General features: G+C 37.8%; 1 protein-coding gene across 1 annotated transcript; it reads left to right on the forward strand.

Moving 5' to 3' along the window:
* Positions 1–132: 132 nt before the first annotated feature.
* On the forward strand, positions 133–13811 carry Ro60 (Ro60, Y RNA binding protein). The gene is made up of 9 exons (XM_051183164.1): positions 133–290; positions 1645–2234; positions 5147–5367; positions 6178–6324; positions 6530–6667; positions 8872–8988; positions 10164–10277; positions 10618–10764; positions 13158–13811. Exons 2-9 carry the CDS (start codon positions 1655–1657, stop codon positions 13308–13310), a joined length of 1617 nt encoding a protein of 538 aa, XP_051039121.1. The 5' UTR covers positions 133–290; positions 1645–1654; the 3' UTR covers positions 13311–13811.
* Positions 13812–20619: the final 6808 nt, after the last annotated feature.

The following is a 20619-nucleotide window of genomic DNA, read 5'->3' on the forward strand; positions in this document are numbered from 1 at the left end:
CTCCTCCTCCTCCGCCGCCGCCGCCGCCGCCTCTCAGGATCCGTAGCGCGTCCTCCGCCCGGTGGGAGAAGGGGCGGGGCCTCGGGAGCGCCGGAGGGAGGCACATCCGGGACCCTTCGCACTCCAGGACTGGGGCGGGGCGGCGGGAGGGGCGGGGCCAGGGAGGGGCGGGGCTCGCTCCGACCTGGACCGGGAGCTGTCCTCCCTTTCGGGCCGCCGCCTCCTCCCCGCGCTGTGCAGGACTTGTGCTTTAGGCGCCGCGGGTCCTGAGCATCGACTTCCAGGCACAGGTGGGTCGACTGTGCAGCGGGGAACCGGGTTTTGGACGTTCCGAGCGATCCTGGGCACCCGAGGTCGGGTCGGTGCGCACTCTCTCCCAGCGGCATCCCAGGAGCGCAGGCCAGGCAAAGCCTTCGCCGCCTCTGAGCTCCCGGGCCCGCCGGGCAGCAGGACCGGTTTCGCGTCAGAACCTTTCGAGCCTGGCCCGGTTGCTCTGGAGGGTGGGGTCTTGGGGAACCCAGGACGACTCTGCTGCTTGCAAAGCTCCTGGCGGGCCGGTGTGCCGAGGCCCCTTTTCACTTTCTCCCCCTCCTCCCGCGGCTTTGGTACAGAAGGCGTTGTCTCGGATGCGGGTTTGCAACGGAGCTTTGTGGGAAAACGGGACGCGAATTTCTCTTAGAAGAATTTATTATTCGTCCTAAAAGATTTGTCCCGAGAGTCCAAAAGAATGAGAGACTGGTGTATCGGGATGCAGTGCCTTACGGAGAAATGAGCTCCCCCTCCCCCTTTTAATAAAGTGCATTACTTTAAAAACCCTTGAAATGGTTCTGATGAATTAAGCAAAAATGGCTACTTTCGGTTAATACTTCTCATTCATCGGAGTCCTACAGAGTGACGTAGTGTTAAGGTTTTAGAGAGAATTAGTTACTTAGCATTTCTTAAAAGCAGGTTCCAAGGAAGGGTTTTGGCTTCCAGGGGGAAAAAATACTACTCAGAGCGAACGACCATGGTGACATTTTGCCACAGTCCTCAATACTTCTTTTTGCAGCACGCTTGAGGCATGTACTTTTGTTACCTTTGTGTATGATATACCTGTTTGAACTTGTGGCCCTAGTTTTTGTACTGTAGTATAACTTAATAAATGTAAATTAGCTCTGGATTCCATTTAAAAGAAACGACATATTTGCTTGACTTTTCAGGGTTAAAAAGAGCATTTTTAAATATTATGATAAAGAGGTTTTGATTTAATAGATGTGTAGATTGAAGGAAAATACAATAATCTTTATATTACTAATTGTAAAAGTATATATTGTAGTTTGGACGATCTGAATTTGAAGTACTAACACCAGGATTTTACTAGTGTCTACATATATTTTACATTCTAAGTTAAGAGAGTGGACAACATATAGAAAAAACAACACATCACTGGTTAACCTTATAGCTAAGATCAAGTGTAAGACACTCAAAATGTCTTGAGGATAGTTATAGTGATGTTTTGTTGAAAAAAAAACTTACTGAGCTCAAAAGATGTTTTTAAATTAAAAAGATTCATAATATTTTGATAAGCAGAGACTTACTATTGTTTACCTTTATGAAAATGTATTGACTCCATTTAATTGTAATGACTCTTTGACTTTTTGATAGGACAAGGAAGATGGAAGAGTCTGCAGACCAGTTGCAGCCACTGAATGACAGTCAAGTAGACAACTCTGAGGGCGGATATGTATGGCAGGTCACAGACATGAACCGACTGCACCGTTTCTTGTGTTTTGGTTCTGAAGGTGGCACCTACTATATCAAAGAGCAGAAGCTGGGTCTTGAAAATGCTGAAGCCTTAATTAGATTGATTGAAGACGGCAGAGGATGTGAAGTGATACAGGAGATCAAGTCATTTAGTCAGGAAGGCAAGGCTGCAAAGCATGAGCCGTTGCTGTTTGCACTTGCCATTTGTTCCCAGTGTTCAGACATAAAGACGAAACAAGCAGCGTTTAAAGCTGTTCCTGAAGTTTGTCACATCCCAACCCATCTCTTCACTTTTATCCAGTTTAAGAAAGATCTGAAGGAAAGCATGAAATGTGGTATGTGGGGTCGTGCTCTCCGGAAGGCTGTTGCAGACTGGTATAATGAAAAAGGTGGCATGGCCATTGCTCTGGCAGTTACAAAGTATAAACAAAGAAATGGCTGGTCTCACAAAGATCTCTTAAGACTGTCACATCTTAAACCTTCCAGTGAAGGTAAGCCTAAGATTTTCCTAATGGGTAGTAAGACTTAGGAGACTGATAAATAGCAAAATTTCTAGAATTAGCTTTCACTCAAAAAACATAATGCTGCTTACTTAATCCAGGCATTTAAAAACAGCTTGAAACTAAAGACTTGCCATAGGTAATCCAGACATTGATAATCATATGGTTGAATATTCTGATCTTATACTTTGACTTATTAAAATTTAGGTTTTAGTTTCCCTTTTAAGAAAGATTAGTAATTGCTATATTGCAACTAACTTTTCAAGTCCCTTCCCACAGACCCTTTCATGCGTTAATGTCCCAAATGTGTAATTCAGCATAGCCTTCAAGTTCCATGACAGGCAGATTTTAGCAAGAGAGGAGTGCACTTTTGCTCTGTGCCACCTGCTGTCCAGAAGATATATGCTTACTAAACCTGAATCTTGCCTGTAATGCATGCACATTGTAGACCAGGCTGGCCTCAAACTCACAGAGATCTGCCTGCCTCTGCCTCTGGGATTAAAGGGGATGCATCACCACAACCCTGCTTAGAAGATGTTTTTATGTGAAGAATTTAAGACAGCTTTGTCTTAAATCTGTAAAATAATAAATTACTCCGGGCGGTGGTGGCACAGGCCTTTAATTCCAGCACTCAGCAGAGGCAATTAGATCTCAGTGAATTTGAGTCTACCTGGTCTATAAAGTGAGTTCTAGGACAGCCACGACTGTTAGACAGAGAAACCCTGTCTCGAAAATCAAAAAAAAAAAAAAAAAAAAAAAAAAAAAAAAAAAGATAACAAGTTACAATAAGTCCTGCATATATAAGTATTATCTTTTGGTTAAATTACCTAAATTAGGGTTCAAAAATTGCACATAGGCTGGCTCAGTTTTACTTAGACTTATGTTTCATTTAGCCTATAAAAATATTTTAAGAAAAATTTAAGTTTTGTCGGTTTATTTTAAAAATCTTAAGACTTCATATAAAAATCTGCATTCTGACCTGCCTTCAGATCAGCTGACCTTGGCCTCGTACATGGTAGGCAAGTCCTCTGTAAAGCACTGAGCTAAATCCCCAACCTTTCATTTTTTTCTATTAATCATTCATCTGTTTTGCACCTCCATACACATACGAGGTAAATTCCTTACCACTGAGCTATATCTCCCACCCTCTGAATTTTTTATTTTGAAGCAAGGTCTCACTAAATTTCCCAGGATGGCCTTGAACTCTCAATGTCCTCCTGCCTCGGTTTCTAAGGAGCTGGAATTAGAGGCCTGGCTCAAGACTTGACAGTCCTTTTTTGCCGTTGTTTTGCTTTTGGCAGCTCTAAGCCAGTACATGTCAGTTGATGCTCTCTGGCTACCAGTCCCTAATGGTTTTTAGATCCCTGTGGCCTGTTTCTGTATTTTACCTGGATTTGTTAATCTCTACCCATTACAGATTTGGAGATTAAGAGGTAGAAAGATTACAGTTTATCAGAAATGTGTGTTAAGGAATGGAAAAAGACACTATCTGTTGGAGTAGTTTAGATCAAAAGTGAGCCCACTTTTTAATTCTCTGCTTCTGTCCCTGTGTTCTCTCTGTCTGCAGTTTGTGGTCTGTGGCCTATCTGTTTTCTATCTGTAGGTGGTCTCAAATCTGTTCCTATTACTTGTCCTGACAAAGGGCTTTGCTCTTTATTTGTTGAACCTCACAGATAGCATGGTCTGGGAAGGGCATGAGGGATACTTTTCTGTAAAAATCTTTAACAAAGTTTACAAGGAAAGGAGTTACCACACTGACCAAAGTAGCTCTTAAAACGAGCACAGATGTTATCAACCTATGTCCTTGTGTTGCTTCCAACATTTTTGAGATATTTTTTGTTTTAAGTTGCCTTTAACCTATGTAATTACCACAGCACACACACATAAATACGTTGGTCTTGGTCAGGGACATGGAAGAGTACATACATACTTTAAGATTTGCTTAGGTTGTAAAAGCTGATTACATAGGATATCCAAGGTAAGGTTAGTTACATTGTTTTCCTTAGGCAGGTTGAAGTTAAACCAGCTAAGTCCACAGTAGGATAGCAGGTTGAGTACTTAGTTTTAAATGATCTCAAGAGATACTAAATCAGTTTCAAGGTCTGATAAAAGTGGTCTCTTCAAAGGCAAGAGGTGTTTTCAGCAAAAGATATTACCAGAAACAAACTGTAGGCTACAACGTAGATTTTTCTCACTTCAAACCTCTTTTTACTATTAAAAAAAAAGAAAGTAAAAGGAATGCACAAGTTATTTTCCTTTTTTAAAATATTGGATTGATGATGGTGCACTTTAATCCCAGAACTTGGCAGGCAGAGGCAGGCAAATCTCTGAGTTCGAGGCCAGCCTGGTCTACACAGCAAGTTCCAGGACAGCCAGAACTGTTTCACAGAGAAACCCTGTCTTAAAAAACTGTGTGTGTGTGTGTGTGTGTGTGTGTGTGTGTGTGTGTGTGTGTGTGTGTGTGTGTAGCATTGGGCTTATAATAATTTCTGTTGTTAAACAATTTAATACCTGTTTCCACTCAGTCACTACTGTTCATAAATCCATATTTATCCAGAAGCAAAGGACAAATCAGTATGATAACCATTGGAATAGATCTGTTCTCTGAATGAGGTTATGGATGTGAAATAGACACTATCTATGAAGTTTATAATTTCAGTATCTCAGAAGTGCCTCTGTAGTACAGTTGGCTTAAACTGTAGTGGATTCATTCCCCCACTACCATGTATTTAGACAGTAATGGTGTGTTGAAAAATAAAAATAAAAACTCACTTCATTTGCTTATGTGGCAGAACATAACATCCCACTTTAAAGGAGTCAGCTGCTGTCTTTTAATTAAGCTGATCATGTTCATCTATTTTCACTAATCCTACTTGCATTTTCAATTCTTTATCTTGTTAAAGGACTTGCTGTTGTGACCAAATATATTACAAAGGGCTGGAAGGAAGTACATGAACTGTATAAAGAAAAAGCACTTTCTGTGGAGACTGAAAAACTACTGAAGTATCTGGAGGCTGTGGAGAAGGTGAAGCGTACAAACGATGAGCTGGAAGTCATTCATCTAATTGAAGAACACCAGTTAGTTAGGGAACATCTGCTCACAAATCACCTGAAGTCTAAAGAGGTGAGTAAGTTCCAGACCCTGGGTTCAATCCCCAACCCCTCCAAAACAAGAGAAGAGGCTAGGGAGATGACTCAGTGTTTACAGCACTTGATGAACAGTCAAAAGGAAGAGGACCAGCCAGTGTTCATATGCCAGGTGGACACAGACATGGAATCCCAGAGCAAGGTAATAATAGCAAGACTAGCCAAATCTCACTTCCAGGAGCACTGAGTTTGACTAAAAGACCCTGCCTCAAAAACAACAGTGAGAAGCTAGTAAGGAAGATTCCCAGCATCAACATCAGGCCTTTTCTCATTCACTTACATGAGAGAGAGAGAGAGAGAGAGAGAGAGAGAGAGAGAGAGAATCCAAACATATCTTTAAAGTGATAACGTATTAAACATATTCAATGTAGCCAGGCAGTCTTTAATCCCAGCCAGGCAGAGGTAGGTAGAGCTCTGTAAGTTTGAGGGCAGCCTAGTCTACAAGCCAATTCCAGGATAGCTAGAGCTGTTACAAAAAAAACTCTGTCTCTAGATAGATAGACAGAAAGAATTCTGTGTTAACATAATTTCAACATTACTACAAAAAAAAAAAAAAAAACTACCTTAAAAGCTCTGTGTTTTCTCCACAAAACCTTGAGTTCCTTTTTGATAAGTCTCTGATCAATTTATTGGCATTCTAGAAGTACTTTAAACCCTAAGTAAATGTTTTACCCAATATACTGTTTATGTGGTTGATTTAGCATTGTTACACTGGTGCATTTCCCCTTAGTTCTTTATATTTCTAGCTATGCTGTTCACCTTCTGTTGTTCCTTTTTCTCCTTGTAGGTATGGAAGGCTTTGTTACAAGAAATGCCCCTCACTGCACTACTGAGGAATCTGGGAAAGATGACTGCTAATTCAGTGCTTGAACCAGGAAATTCTGAAGTATCTTTAGTATGTGAAAAACTATGCAATGAAAAACTACTCAAAAAGGTATGTTGGTTAGCTACAGAAGTTGGCTCTCAAGTGAACTAAGACCTCTCTCATGACAAGTTGCATTTAATTCTTAAATCTGTTTAATATTTGTTCTTTCTTTAGTGAATATCTTTATTACCTATAGTAACATAAAACTCTGAAGACTCACAATTGTTAATTTTATTTGAAGTTGGCAACTACCATCTGTCTGTCTTGTTTCCAGGCTCGTATACATCCATTTCATGTTCTAATTGCATTAGAAACCTACAGAACAGGTCATGGACTCAGAGGTAAATTGAAGTGGACTCCTGATAAAGAAATTTTGCAAGCATTGGACACTGCTTTTTATAAAACATTTAAGGTAATAGTTTTGTTTATTTAAAAAAGACTCAGGGATTAATATATTTTATAAAAACACATTTTTTGGTAATAGTAGTAGTTTATCTAGTTTAAAGTATATATGCATGCGTTTTTCTTTATTGATATGAAGGTGACTGCAAAACTGATGTTAAGTTTATGATTAATTCTTGTTACTCTGAGTAGCAGCTACTTATTCCCAAGATCATTTTAATACTTTTTAAGGTCATACTGATAAATTACTGAATTTGAGAATTTGTATGTCTGAGGGTTCCTTTAACTTAGTACTCTTTTTTTTAATTCCATTGCTACTTGGGAGCTCAATAATCAGGTTTTCAAAATGGAAACCAGAGCTATAAGTTAAAATTCTTTTATTTCAAGATTTTTCTGGATACACCACAAAATGTAACATCCAAATTGAGAAGCAAATTAAAAGGGTTATGCATAATCACCAGGTGACATTTCTCTCTGCCACATGATAGTGTCAGTTGATGCATATATTAAAAAAATAAAAAAAAAATCATAGGTTTCATCATATTCAGGTAAAATGACAGAAGCTTTTTCCTTAAGATCAAGAATAAGGGTGGCTACTTTCCCACATCACTGATATATAAGATAAAAGCCCAACATAGCATGCTCATTATTCTAAGTAGAAAACCCTAAGGGATTCACATATAAGCCAAGTTAAAGTAGGCAAATTCAGCAGACTTACAGGTTATAAAGCAATGCATTACACACACACACACACACACACACACACACAGGCTTGGTGGTACAGATCTGTAATCCTAAGTCTTGAGTAGTAGAAGTAGCAGTCAGAAAGTGAGAGTCACCTTCCCCAACACCATAAGTTTAGTACCATCCTGGGCTACATGAGACCCTATCCCAGAAAACTAGGAGAGGAAAGAAGCAAGTAAGTAATAAATCAGTTCTTTACAGTAGTGATAAACAACTTGAAAAGGAAATTAAGAAAATACTAGTATTTAAAATATCAGTAGAAGAAAGACAGGAATAAGGGCAAATGGGAAAACATCACACTGTTACATTAGGAGACAGTGTGAAGAGAGTAGAGCAATCCAAAGCAGTCTATAGATTTCACAGTCCCATGTGGCATGTTTTGCAGAAAATTAAAAATCCATATAAAATCTCAAGTGATTCCACAAATAACCAAAATTTGCAGAACTCAAATATCTGGATTTCGAAACTCAATTATAATGCAGCAGTAACCAGAGCACTATGCTACTCTTACAAAGACAAACATAATGACAAAGGAATAAAACAAGAGTCTGGAAACAAACAGACCCATTTGGATGGTTGTTGTTTAACAGCTCCTGGATTAAGTTAATTTAGAAAGGACAATTTTCAAAAATTGTCTTGTTAAAAACTGCACATTTATGTTCAAAAGGGGCAAAATAGATCATTTTCTTACAGCATATACAAAAAAATACTTCAAAGAGATCAATGGCTTGAATTTCAATATAGCCAGAGTTGCACAGAACTCTGTATCAGAAAAAAAAAAAAAAAGAGAGAAGACACTTGTGTGTATCATAGACTGTTATGAAGAAAGTAGGAGGTACTTGACCTTGTACTTGTACACTTAGTGTCCATACCAGCATTACTCAAGTAGCCAAAAGGTACCCAGAGGTTTTCTGTAACTGCATTTTGTGAAGTACATACTATAGAGCCAGGAAGCAGCCTAGAAGACTGCTCAAGGTGAGTGTGTAAGCTTAAGGTGCTTAATTGGATAAAGTTTCTATTGTGATAATGAGAGCATCTAGAAATAGAGGCAATACTTATCAGCTGTAAATAAATATGTATTGCCACTGAATTACACTCTTAAAAATGGCTAAGCTAAACAGTAAATGTTGGTATCTATCTTTTGCCATGGTAAATAAATAAATCCTAGAAGTTCCCCTTTTACTTCATTGAGAAAAGTATTTAAAACGAGGTCATTAGCTTCTTTAAGTAAAATTAAATGAATTACATTGTTTTCTTTACCAGTTAATAAGAGGTAGAACTTTAAAAATAGTCACTTAACTTACCTATCAAAAAACCAGGCCTTTCCTCTGAGAGCCTTACAAATGAAAGACAAAGAAATAAGTTTCTTTTTTCTTTTTCTTTCTTTCTGTTTTTTTGTTTTGTTTTGTTTTTCAGCTTAATCGATTTCCAATCATTGACTTTTTCATGACTATGTTGTTTTCTTTTTAGACGGTTGAGCCAACTGGGAAGCGTTTCTTGCTAGCTGTTGATGTCAGTGCCTCTATGAACCAGAGAGTTTTGGGTAGTATACTCAATGCTAGTACTGTTGCTGCAGCAATGTGCATGGTGAGATCCCCTGTAACAATTTAGCATTCCCATCCCCTAAAATGTGGTTAAAGTATAACTGTAAAGGTAAACAGCGTCAGGGATTGGCTTTTCAGAGCAGGCTCAGCAGCTAAGAGCACTGGCTGCTCTTCCAGAGGAGCCAGGCTCAGTTCCCTGCAAGCACGCAGCAGCTCACAACTGCCTGTAACTACAGTTCCAAGGGACCGACAGCCTCACCACAGACATACATTCAGACCAAATACCAGTGCACATAAAACAAAAACAAAATTTAAAAAACTAGTCTTTCACTTTTGTTTGTTTTGTTTTGTTTTTTGTCTTTCAGGGTAGGATTTCTCTATATAGCTTTGAAGCCTGTCCTGGAACTCACTTTATAGACCAGACTGACCTCGAACTCAAAGAGATCTGCCTGCCTCTGCCTCCCGAGTGCTGGGATTAAAGGCGTGTGCCACCACTGCCCAGCATCACTTATTTTTTTCATTTTACTTAATTAACAGTCTATAACGCAAAGTTTTAGTTATACTGAAAATCCATGTGTAAAATATAATCAGAATTATGTTGCCAGATTTTTTAGCAAGATTAAATGTTACTAGTATTTGCAAATTAGGTGGTGCTTAGAAAAAAAAAAATATGCTTAGTGGGGTGGGGCATGTTTAAAAGCTCAAGAAACTAGTGATGGGCATTAGGGTCAGTTCTCGACCATGCTTCCATTACCGCATAGCAAAGAAGCCATCTTCACTTCTGTGCCTTTGTTCCTAATTTAGTAAAATAAAAAGTAAGAGAGTGTGTGTATGTGTGTGTTTATTCACATCAGAGGGTGCTATAAATACCAGTTTCTCAGTGATTTTTTTTGAGTCACCCTTTTTATTTGTTTTCATTTATGGATTGCATTGGCCTCCGGGGAGGGGACCTCAGAGGTTAACTTAAGGAGTCACTCTGTGCTCCCGCCATGTGGGTTCCAGGGATTAGATTCAGATTGTTGGGTGGCAAGCACCTTTGCCTACTGAGCCATCTCACCAGCCATGAAGAGTACTGTGACTCTATACTCTGAAACACAAAAAATGCAAGCTCAGGAATAATAAACATCATAGTGTTTCTTTCAGAGATGAAGTTATACAGGCCTTTGAGAGACTGTGATTATTTCAGTCGCTGAAAACTGTTACCCTTGCACTTTACAGGTGGTCACACGAACAGAAAAAGAGTCTACAGTAGTTGCATTTGCATGTGATATGGTTCCATTTCCTGTGACTACAGACATGACCTTACAGCAGGTTTTAACGGCTATGAATCAGGTAAGACACTGTTTTATTAACATGTCCTGTAATTTTTTACTTGGGGCATGCATAACATCAGTAGGAAGAAATTGTTCTAACTTCTCATAGCCAGCACAATCCTGTGTGTGTGTGTGTGTGTGTGTGTGTGTGTGTGTGTGCATATACATACATACATACATACATACATACATACATACAGAGAGAGAGAGAGAGAGAGAGAGACATGACGAAGCCTCAATACTGGTTTTAAATAAAGTGGTACTCTAAAAATTAGAGCTTTTATGTGTTCATTTCAGACATCTGATGGACACTGAGATGATTTTATTGCACTATTTCTTTCTCTTTTTTTCTGAGAAAGGTGCCAGCAGGTAGCACTGATTGCTCCCTTCCAATGATCTGGGCCCAGAAGACAAACACAGCTGCTGATGTCTTCATTGTATTCACTGATAATGAGACCTGTGCTGGACAGGTGCATCCTGCTGTTGCCCTGAAGGAGTACCGAAAGGTAAAACACAAACCTGTTTCACACCAAACAATACTCCATTCCCTTTGAGTGTGTTCTCTTCATTTGTATAGGAAACCCAGTATCACATGGACTCTGTAGTACTTGGGGAAAAAAAGGTAGGGACTACACATTCATCACCCAGTCCCATGCTAAATATTAATAAGAATGCCCTTTGCAACAGCTTTTGATAATGACCAAGTAAGTATTTGACCTCACATATTTTTAATGATACATTACATTCTTTGGAAACATAACATTTGTGAGTTTAACTAAAGAACTACATAAAGTTAAAGCACATTTTTTCAGTCTGTATTCTGAACTTTATGGACATACCTCTTTTGATCATTTTCCTTGACAGAAATGTTCTGTTACTATTGTGTCCATTACGGTAGACAGTGGTCATTAGGCTGTCAAATACAAATGTGTGGCTCACATGACTAGGATAAGCAGAACTTGCTGTGAAGAACAGTAGTTCTCTCAACATAATTTTCCTACCGGCTATATCATCGTTTGGTGCCCACATTGGATATGTAAATCAACAAAGGCCCCATCAGACATCTGCTGAGTCCAACACTGTGGGCAGGGTTCAGGTTTCTCGTGAATGCTTTACTTTTGAGTGTCATAATGGAAGAAATAGTATTTGGACTAAAAGCAGTGTGAATATGTTGTGGATTGTTTTACTCTTTGAGGAGCCTGCCACCAAGCTCCCCAATAATCACAGGGAGATTTATTCTTTCTTATGAATACCTGGCCTTATCTTGGCTTATTTGTAGCCAGCTTTTCCTAATTTAGGTTAACCCGTTTATCTTTGCCTCTGGGCTTTTATCTTTCTATATACTATTTATCTTTCTTTACTTCTTACCCCATGGCTTGTTGTGTTGCTGGGTGGCTGGCCCCTGGAGTCCTCCTCTCCTTTCACTCCCCAGTCTTTTCTTCCTAGATTTCTCCTCCTATTTATTCTCTCTTCTTGCCAGGCCAGCCTATTTCTCTCTCCTGCCTACGTACTGGCTGTTCAGCTCATTATAGACTGATCGTGTTTTAGGCAGACAAAGTAATACAGCTTCACAGAGTTAAACAAATGCAGCATAAAAGAATGCAGGACATCTTTGCATCATTAAACAAATGTTCCACAGCCATAAACAAATTAACACATCTTCACCTAATATTCCACAACATGGATATTAGTGCTGAGCCTCTTCTGCGAACTGTGGATCTAAACAAATTAGATAACTGACATGTCATAGTAGGTAATGGTACGTACTTTTTAGAGTTGGTACAACAGTTATACCCTGTCTCAAAAACAAATTGGTCCTTAGAATTGGGCATGGTGGCTTAGTATGTAATCCTAGTACTCAAGAGATGGAGGAGGCAAGGGAGTAGAGAGTAGAGAGATGGCTCAGTAGCTAAGAGTACACCCTGCACTTGCAGAGGACCTGAGTTCATGTCCCAGCACCTGTCAATAACTCCAGGTCCAGGAGATCTGGTGTGTCTAGCCTCTGTAATCACCTACATCATACACATACATATTAAAAATAAAGTATTTAATCAAAAGAGTCTGAGGCAAAAGGACCATTGGTTTGAGGCTACTCTAAGCTACATGAGGAGTATAAGATTAGCCTGGGCTACAATTACAGTGAGATCTCATCACAATAAATAAACGAACAAACAAACAAATATGGGCTAGGGATGTGTTTCTGTTGGTAAAGTTGTCTACCATATGTGAAGCCCTAGGCTCAATCCCCAGCACTGCATCATACTAAGTGAAGGCGAGTCTTGTGGTATATACCTACAATCTTAGCATTTGGAAGGCAGAGGCACTAGCATCAGAAGTTCAGGGTCATACTCAGCTATATACCAAATTTTGGGCCAGCCTGGGCTATGTGAAATCCTGTCGAAAAGTTTATCAAAACAAAATCATAAAAATATTTTTTCATATGTTTATTACAGTGCCTGACAAAAATGAACATTCATTGTTTTTATTTCTTTTTTAATATTTAGTTATTGTGATCCTAACAACATCCAGAGAGGTTGGGATTATAGCTCAGTAGTTCAATGGTAGAAAGTTTACCAGTATACTCAAGTTCCTGGTTTGGTCCGTAGCACAAAAGATAGGTAGGAAGAAGAAAGAGAAACAGCTGGAAGATGGGGCAGAGAGTCAGGAAAAGAATGGGACCAGAATTGTAGTTCCAGAAAGCAAGATCTATTCTGTATATCAGAATTATAAACTGGACTTGGTGGTACACGCCTGTAATCCCAGTGTTTGGTAGAGTGGACCATGGTTATGAGTTCTAAGCCAGCATTCCAAAAATGTTCTTAATTTTGAAGGGTTTTTGTTTGTTTTTCTTGTCATATAATTACATAAATATTTACTTTCCCCTATATGTTCTGTACAGAAAATGGATATTCCTGCTAAATTGATTGTTTGTGGGTTGACATCAAATGGTTTTACCATCGCAGACCCAGATGACAGAGGCATGTTGGATATGTGCGGCTTTGATACTTCAGCTCTGGATGTGATTCGAAATTTCACGTTGGATGTAATTTAACCATAAGTACCAGAATGGCCTGAGGGGTCCACTGCTGCAGTGGACTTCACGAAAACTCACAGCTGCTTCCCAGCTAAACGCAGTGGTGAGAAGTGTCATCAGTGTGTGCATGATGGAAATGGACTTGGCCAAGAGCAGGAAAAGAGGGAAGGAAGGAAAAGCATGTTGAGCCCAAAGGTGCATGTGCTCAGCTAGCTCTTGAGAAGTCTTCAGGATGCTGTAGCTTTCTCGTAGAGAACTTCTTTTAATAGACACTGTAAAATAGTCATGTTTTACTCCAGTGAATCACACATCTCTACTTAAAGCAGGTGAGCCTCACATGCCACTTATTTAAGAAGTGCTTGTTTTCTTAAAGGTTTTCATTGGAAAAGGACAGTTTTCATAATTTCCAAATACTCTGAAGTGCACTAGACCATGTGACTGTGATGGAAATGAACCTCATGAGGTAAATTTTTATACCAAGGGGTTTTAAAAAAAAAAAAAAAAAAAAACTAAGATGCTTGGTAAAACTAAATTATGAATGAATTTTATGAATTCAGTGTTTTCTAAGATCATATAAACAGCTTTCTTATTCAGTGAAAAGGGTGTTTTATTTGTACCTGTTAGAATCTGCTACCATTTGGCCAAAACAACATAGAAATCCCTAAGGGACTTGTTGAGTTTAGGTAGGCTAAGGAATTTGCTTTGTATCCTTGTATTTACTGCCCTAAGTGCAGACATACTTAATGATTCCCTCTGAGCAACAACAGTGTCTCTCATGTGCTTAACACTTTCCTGTTTTCATATTCATAATGAAAACAAAGTGTTTCACATTTAAGTCCCCCATTCATAATCCTGCTAGTATAACACTTAAAATCTCAATTGTAAAGACTTAGCTTTCCCATACCCCTACATACCTTTAACTATATTTTATGTTTTTCTAATACTAAGTTTATCTGTGGTCTTTTATATTTTTGCCTACCTGTCAATTAGTCTACAGAGGAAACTTAAAAACGTGTTTTGTAAAAATTAAATTTCTTTTTCACCATACTAACATACATTCTTTTCTTGAGCAGTCACATGTTTTCATTGGGAAGTTTAGCATGAAGATGGCCTATTGAAAGACTAGTATATTTCTCTTGATTTTATAATGGTATCCAAGGTAGTTTTTACTAAAACTTTAATTTTGTTTATGTATTCTTTAAATACTAATTACTGGGGGCTTATAAAGCTTCTCACTTTATATGAAAAGTAAAAAAACTACTAAGTGTAGGTTACATAACCTTGTTTGTGTTTTGGGGATGAAGTTTTTACCTGGGGAGGAAAGGGTCTTTGCTATTGTGAGGATATATGTACATATTTTCTTCTCTTTCCTAAGAAAATTTGTCTCTGATAATAAGAAAATGTTCCCTTCAGATAGATTTCACATATTAGTGATATTTGATATGTAGCTATCTTTTCAGGACAGTAACAATTCAATGTTATTAGCAAAGATAGTATCACCTCCCACTCTTAAACACCACTGCTTCTGATGCTATTTTGGCTTTAACCTCCCTCACATGTGGAATTTCTTATCTTTGCTTCTGATACACTAAAATTCCATATTCAAATTGAATTTAAGGTTAAAAACCCTAAAATTACATGAGATACTGACTTCTTTAAACCCAGGATCTAAGTTTTAATATGATCTAACTTATTATGAAATGTTACATGGAGTGTAACATGTTTATTTCTTTTATTTTTGTGCTATTTAAATAGTGCTTTTAGGCAAGCAGAGTATGTCTAGGAAAGAATGTATAATCCTTCAGGGAAATCAGATTAGAGGTGACCTTTCTATAGTATTTAAACAGGCCTGATTGAATAGGTTAAGATTGAAGACAGAATCCAGGTATGGTGGCACAGACCTTATTCCTAATAATGGGAAGGCAGGGGAATCTCTAAGTTAGAGGTCAGCCTACTCTACATAGCAAGTTCCAAGCCAGTCAGGGCTAAGTAGTGAGACCCTGTATCTTTTAAAGAAAAAAAAGTTTAACAACAGACCCTGCTGAAAGCAGTTTTATTTTCAAATCACAAAACTTCAGAGTGAAAAGAAACCTTAGATGATTTTTTTTTCTTCTTTTCTTTTTTGAGACAGGGTCTCTCTGTGTAGCCCTGGCCGTCCTGGAGCTCAACTCTATAGACCAGGCTGGCCTCCAGCTCACAGAGATTCTTCTGCCTCTGCCCAAGTGCTGAGGTTAAAGGCGTGTGCCACCATGCCTAGCATAAGGCTGAATGACTTTGGAGAGAGGTGGCCTTTCAAGGCTTTGTCTCTCTGGTTACCATTATCACTTTTCCTTTCTCATACATAGCAGCATGTTGATTTAGTAAGAGGTACGGTAGAATTATACAGAACTTTCACCTTATTTAGACATTAGGAATTGATGATATGCATGATTGCTTTAGGAAATTGTGAACAACTCTCAAACACAATTATGTCTTAACAGCCTATGTTGCTATGTAATATAGCCCCATAGAAAGGCTTTACCACACTAAACATAGGATATACTAAAGTGGTAAACAAATTTTATTTTCCAAATTACCACTACATTTACTCTTAAGTTAATAGTATGGAAAATACTGCTTTGAAAAGCAATCTTAAGAAAGTAAACTTTATTTCCTAGATACTATGTAAATATTTCCAGGATTTAGTTGTCATTAGTAAAAACACTAACATTTTCATCTCACCATTTTTTTACGAGTAGAAATTCCAGTTATTAACACTGTTACTTCGTAACTGTAACTGTTTTTTTTTTGTTTTTTTTTTTTTTTAAGAGTGTTAGGAAGAATGTGCTAGTGGGTAGAATGTGCTTCAACCTTTGGAGGCTCTTCCCCTCTTTCATGTCTGTGTCATTACAGACAACCAGTTTAACACACGAGGTAAGATTTTGCTCTCCTACAAATTAGCATATCTTAGTCTTAGATCATAGAAGAACCAGCAGTTTAATATTTACCTAAAATTGAAACCAGAAAGGAGACCTTTCAATACAAGGTTAAGCTTACATTTTTAGTTATAAACACCAAGGATGTCACTGTTCTCTGATTAGGGAAAGAAGAAATATACTCCAAGACAGAATGAGAGCAAAGCTCAGAATCAAAGTAACACCATGCTGTTGGTAACAAGCACTCACTTATATTAACCTGTTTGGATAACAAAGCTGCACTGACAAAAGATCATTTGGCAGGTTGTTTGTCACTTTTCTAGACTTTGTTTAAAAAAAAAAATCAGTGTAAATTTGAGAATACAACAATTAAGAACCATCTTCAGAAGCATAGTAAAGGTACATCTAAGCAGGAAACGAAGGCTGGATTGTTGTAAGTTCTTGGAGATATTTTCTTGTTACCTAAGATATTGTCTTGGTGGGTAGACACTTGCCACCAAGCCTGGCAAATTGCACTCAGTTCCTGGACCACATGTTAGGAGACCAATTCCTGCAAGTTGTCCTCTGATCACATGTATGCCATGGCATTTGTGTATGTGCATGTGAGTGTAAAAGTTGAGAAAAACAAAAGATACTGCAACAGATTTGGTGGCTGTGTGGTGTGCTATGCTGAAAATTCTGGTCTTGAATTAGGTTTGGTATTGGTCAGGTACAAATTGTCCTCTTGAAGAAATGTCATACAGCCATATGGAAGGGTCAGAAAAGGTTCTATGGTGAAATGAGCCAGTGTTAACTCTGACTTTACTGTGTTTTCCTGATACTTGTTCCCTAACCTCTTATTTATTGGAAGATTATTTCATGACCAGTTTTCTCCTTTGCAAGACCTCTCACATTTTTGTCTTTTTTTCCAGTTCGATCCAATTGGGTAATAAACTGCATGACCAGAAAGTCATCCTCATTCAGGTTTGGGGTGAATCTCTTATAGATTGTTTTTCATTTTATATACATTTAAGAGCATATTTTTCGGGGTTGGAGAGATAGCTCAGCGGTTAAGAGCACCGGCTGCTCTTCCAGAGGTCCTGAGTTCAATTCCCAGTACCCACATGGTGGCTCACAGCCATCTATGGTGGGATCTGATGCTGTCTTCTGTCATAAAGGCATACATGCAGATAGAGCACTCATACATAAAAATAGATAAATCTTAAAAAAAAAAAAAAAAAGAACATTTTTCAGGGTTAGAGAAATGGCTCAGTAGTTAAAAGCACTGGCTGTTCTTACAGAGGACCCAGGTTCAATTTCCAGCACCCACATGGCTGTTCAAAACTGTAACTCCAGTTTGGGGGAATCTTATTCCATCACACAGACATATATGCAGGCAAAACACCAATACACATGAAAAATAAACATAAATACTACATTCCTTCTCCAGATCAAGGGAGACAATACCTTTAGGGGTATTCCAGAAATGTTGTATCTGTTTATAATTATTGATAAGCATTGAAAAGAGAAGTGTTATACTATATAAGCAATCTAATAGTTGACACACTTTTCCTAAATCCTAAAAATAAGCTATATTAGAAAAATGGAAAGGAAGATGTGCAAGATTCTGTTCCTGAATTGTGATTATTTCCAGTGAGCATCTGTAAATATAATGAAGATGTCAAAAGCTATTTCTGACCCTAGAGATATTTTTGCCTTTCTATTTTATTTATCCCTGCCTTTGTGAACACAAGTGAATTTTAATTTTAAAATGTTTGAACTTCTGTACCTTTTATAAGTTAGCAGAATCTGGATTTGAAAAAAAAGAAGAAACTAAATTATCTTCATTTCTGCTTGTTTCGTTTTACTATATGCGTGGATTATTAAAAGTAGTAAGTTAACCCTGGCTCAAAAACAAAAGTAATAACAGAAATGAGTGGGTTAGCATCCTGTTTACTACATTTAAGTGTTAAATTATATTGATGAAAACACAGGATTGAAACTTGTGTCTGACTGCTTAGGCTTTATTTGTAGTGTAAACTTGAACCCTATTATGACTGAATTAGATTTTAAACTAGATAATGAATGATTATGAAGAAAACAGTAATTGTTGTGCTGTTATCAATATAGACTATATATTTGGCACTGTTGGCCAAATATCTTTTGTAATTTACTTGAGTTATAATTTCATATTGCAAACTTAATGAAGAATTCTTCAAAGGAATGAGAACTGCAGCATCTGCATCTAAACTATCCATTTGTTTTATTAAAATTACATCCATTTCCATAATTGGCCAATTGATGGACCTTTCAGGTATCCAGAATAATGTCTGCATGAAATAAATTATAGTTACGTGAGAGCCTTAAAGTGGACAAAATGACTCTTTTGACTGCCTTAAAATGTGACTAGCTCTCCTTTCCAGACATGCTAGTTTCTTTAGGGTCTGTTAATTAAGTAATGCCTTAATAGTGTCCTAATGCTTCTAAAGAGTAGAACTTACAGGGTCTTCTAGAGTTTTCAATTTAACTGTTAGGTATTAAACCTGATTGTACATTGTAATTTAAACATGAAAAGAATAATCTGGCTATGCTGGTAAGTGATAAATACTTATCTGCAACATCAGTATATTTGTGGTTACTTAAGTTTTTATTGTTTGTATAACCAGTTATCCAGAAGCTGGACTTCCTGACCATAACATGACCTCCAAGGACCATGTTGCATATTTAACACTAAATGAAAAGTACAGTTGTATAATTCCAAAACAAACTGCTTTTTAAGGGAAATTTTTGAGGCAAAAAGCAAATATTTTGGTTCAAACCTATGGAGCAAACTCATTTAGAGGAATGAATATAGTATTAAAACATTGAGACTCTTGCAATAAAAATATCAGACCAGCCAGTGACTTGTTTCATTGAGTTCACATTTTGTGTTCACTTTGCCTTTCAAAGCAGGAATATCTTAATGAAACTGAAAGAGTGCTTTAAATTACCGTGCTGGTGCTTAAAGATATATTAAGCTTGATTTATAACTAGCTTATTTCCAGGGAAAAGAGCCTGGAGAGGGCAAACAGGCCTTTCTTAGGACTTGTGATTAACTGATACTGTCAAGTCTTCCAAGTTTGCAGTGTAAATAATGTGTAGCAATGTAACGTTGCTATTTTCTAATGAGAAATGGACAAACACTTCATTTTATTACATTTATTTTATGACAAAAGTTTTCACCAATGCTGAGGTATCGGACTTTTCTTCAAACTGAGCAAAACAACCTATTGCATACAAGTTGATTATCTCTTACCTGAGATGCTTGGGGCCACAAGTATTTCAAGATTCTTTTTTCAAATATTGGAATTATTTGCATATGTATAATGCAATACCTGGGATATTCTGTGTGAACCACATATGTGTCATATGAAAGCAAATTTTTCTTAATGCATTTGCATTTGACTGTAACTTGTCAATTGGTCTGATACAGAACTTTCCATGTTAGCGCTCTCAGCTTTCCAATTCTGAAGCTTTCTAAAACTTTGGATTTTCAGATTAATTATGCTTAAATAAGTCATTTCAGATGTGGAGTGAGTGGACACTACATGAACTGTTTATCACCAGTTTATTGTAGAATTTGATAGATGTACCAAATAAATTTAATGTATATCAAATAACTGTCTTTTTTTTATCCTTTTAAGAAAGATGAATTTTAAGGTTATAATATGCCTTCTATGTAAAACCCTTACGCAATCTGTTACAACTCAAAAGATAAAGAATTAACTTTCTGTAATTAATATTGTCTTTTTGTGTCTAGTTGCATGTGCATAAGATCTATGTCGTTTATGGGTTTTTTTCCAACAAAGTTCCACCACTGAATCAAGAAAATTGATTTTAATCAAAGTGCAAATGTTTTTAATCTTTAGTGAACGTTTGCGTGCGTCTGAGGGATGAGGGAGTCATGTCACAGCACATGAAGTTAGTCCTGCCCTTCCAGCTTTATGTGAGTTCCCAGCATCAGACTCGGGACCTAGGCACAGATGCCTTTACCTTCTGCTTTAAGTTCATATTACCTTTCTTATGGCCATATGGCATGGGGAAGAGAGTGTGAGAGTCAGTGTTATAGACGTCAAAACCCTGCATGGTGGTACACACCTTTAATTCCACAAGTTTAAGTTCCGACTGGGCAGCAGAGCAAGACCCTCAAAATAAAAACCAACATCTGTAGCGACTCTTGTTTCCCTGATGTCTTAGCTAGGCAAGTGAGGAACTTAGAAAACCCTGAGGGTTGCAGAAGAAACCCCCATGCCATGACGAAGAGTAGCCTTTGCATATTAGCTCCTCAATACTGAACTCCATTCCAGGTGACTTAGAGTCTCCATTTATCAGTACATTCTAAAGACCCAACGTCCAATCGAACATTTCTTCCTTTCCTTTGCTTTAATAAAGTA

This window comes from Phodopus roborovskii, unplaced genomic scaffold, assembly GCF_943737965.1.
Source record: "Phodopus roborovskii unplaced genomic scaffold, PHOROB, whole genome shotgun sequence".
Taxonomy (NCBI): domain Eukaryota; kingdom Metazoa; phylum Chordata; class Mammalia; order Rodentia; family Cricetidae; genus Phodopus; species Phodopus roborovskii.

Bases quoted from the DNA above. Each gene is read 5' to 3' on its own strand.
- Ro60 (XM_051183164.1), top strand. From the start codon at position 1,655: ATGGAAGAGTCTGCAGACCAGTTGCAGCCACTGAATGACAGTCAAGTA. The intron at 8,989-10,163 runs GTGAGATCCCCT...TGCACTTTACAG, and splicing joins TTGCTGCAGCAATGTGCATG to GTGGTCACACGAACAGAAAA. The intron at 10,765-13,157 runs GTAAAACACAAA...TGTTCTGTACAG, and splicing joins CCCTGAAGGAGTACCGAAAG to AAAATGGATATTCCTGCTAA.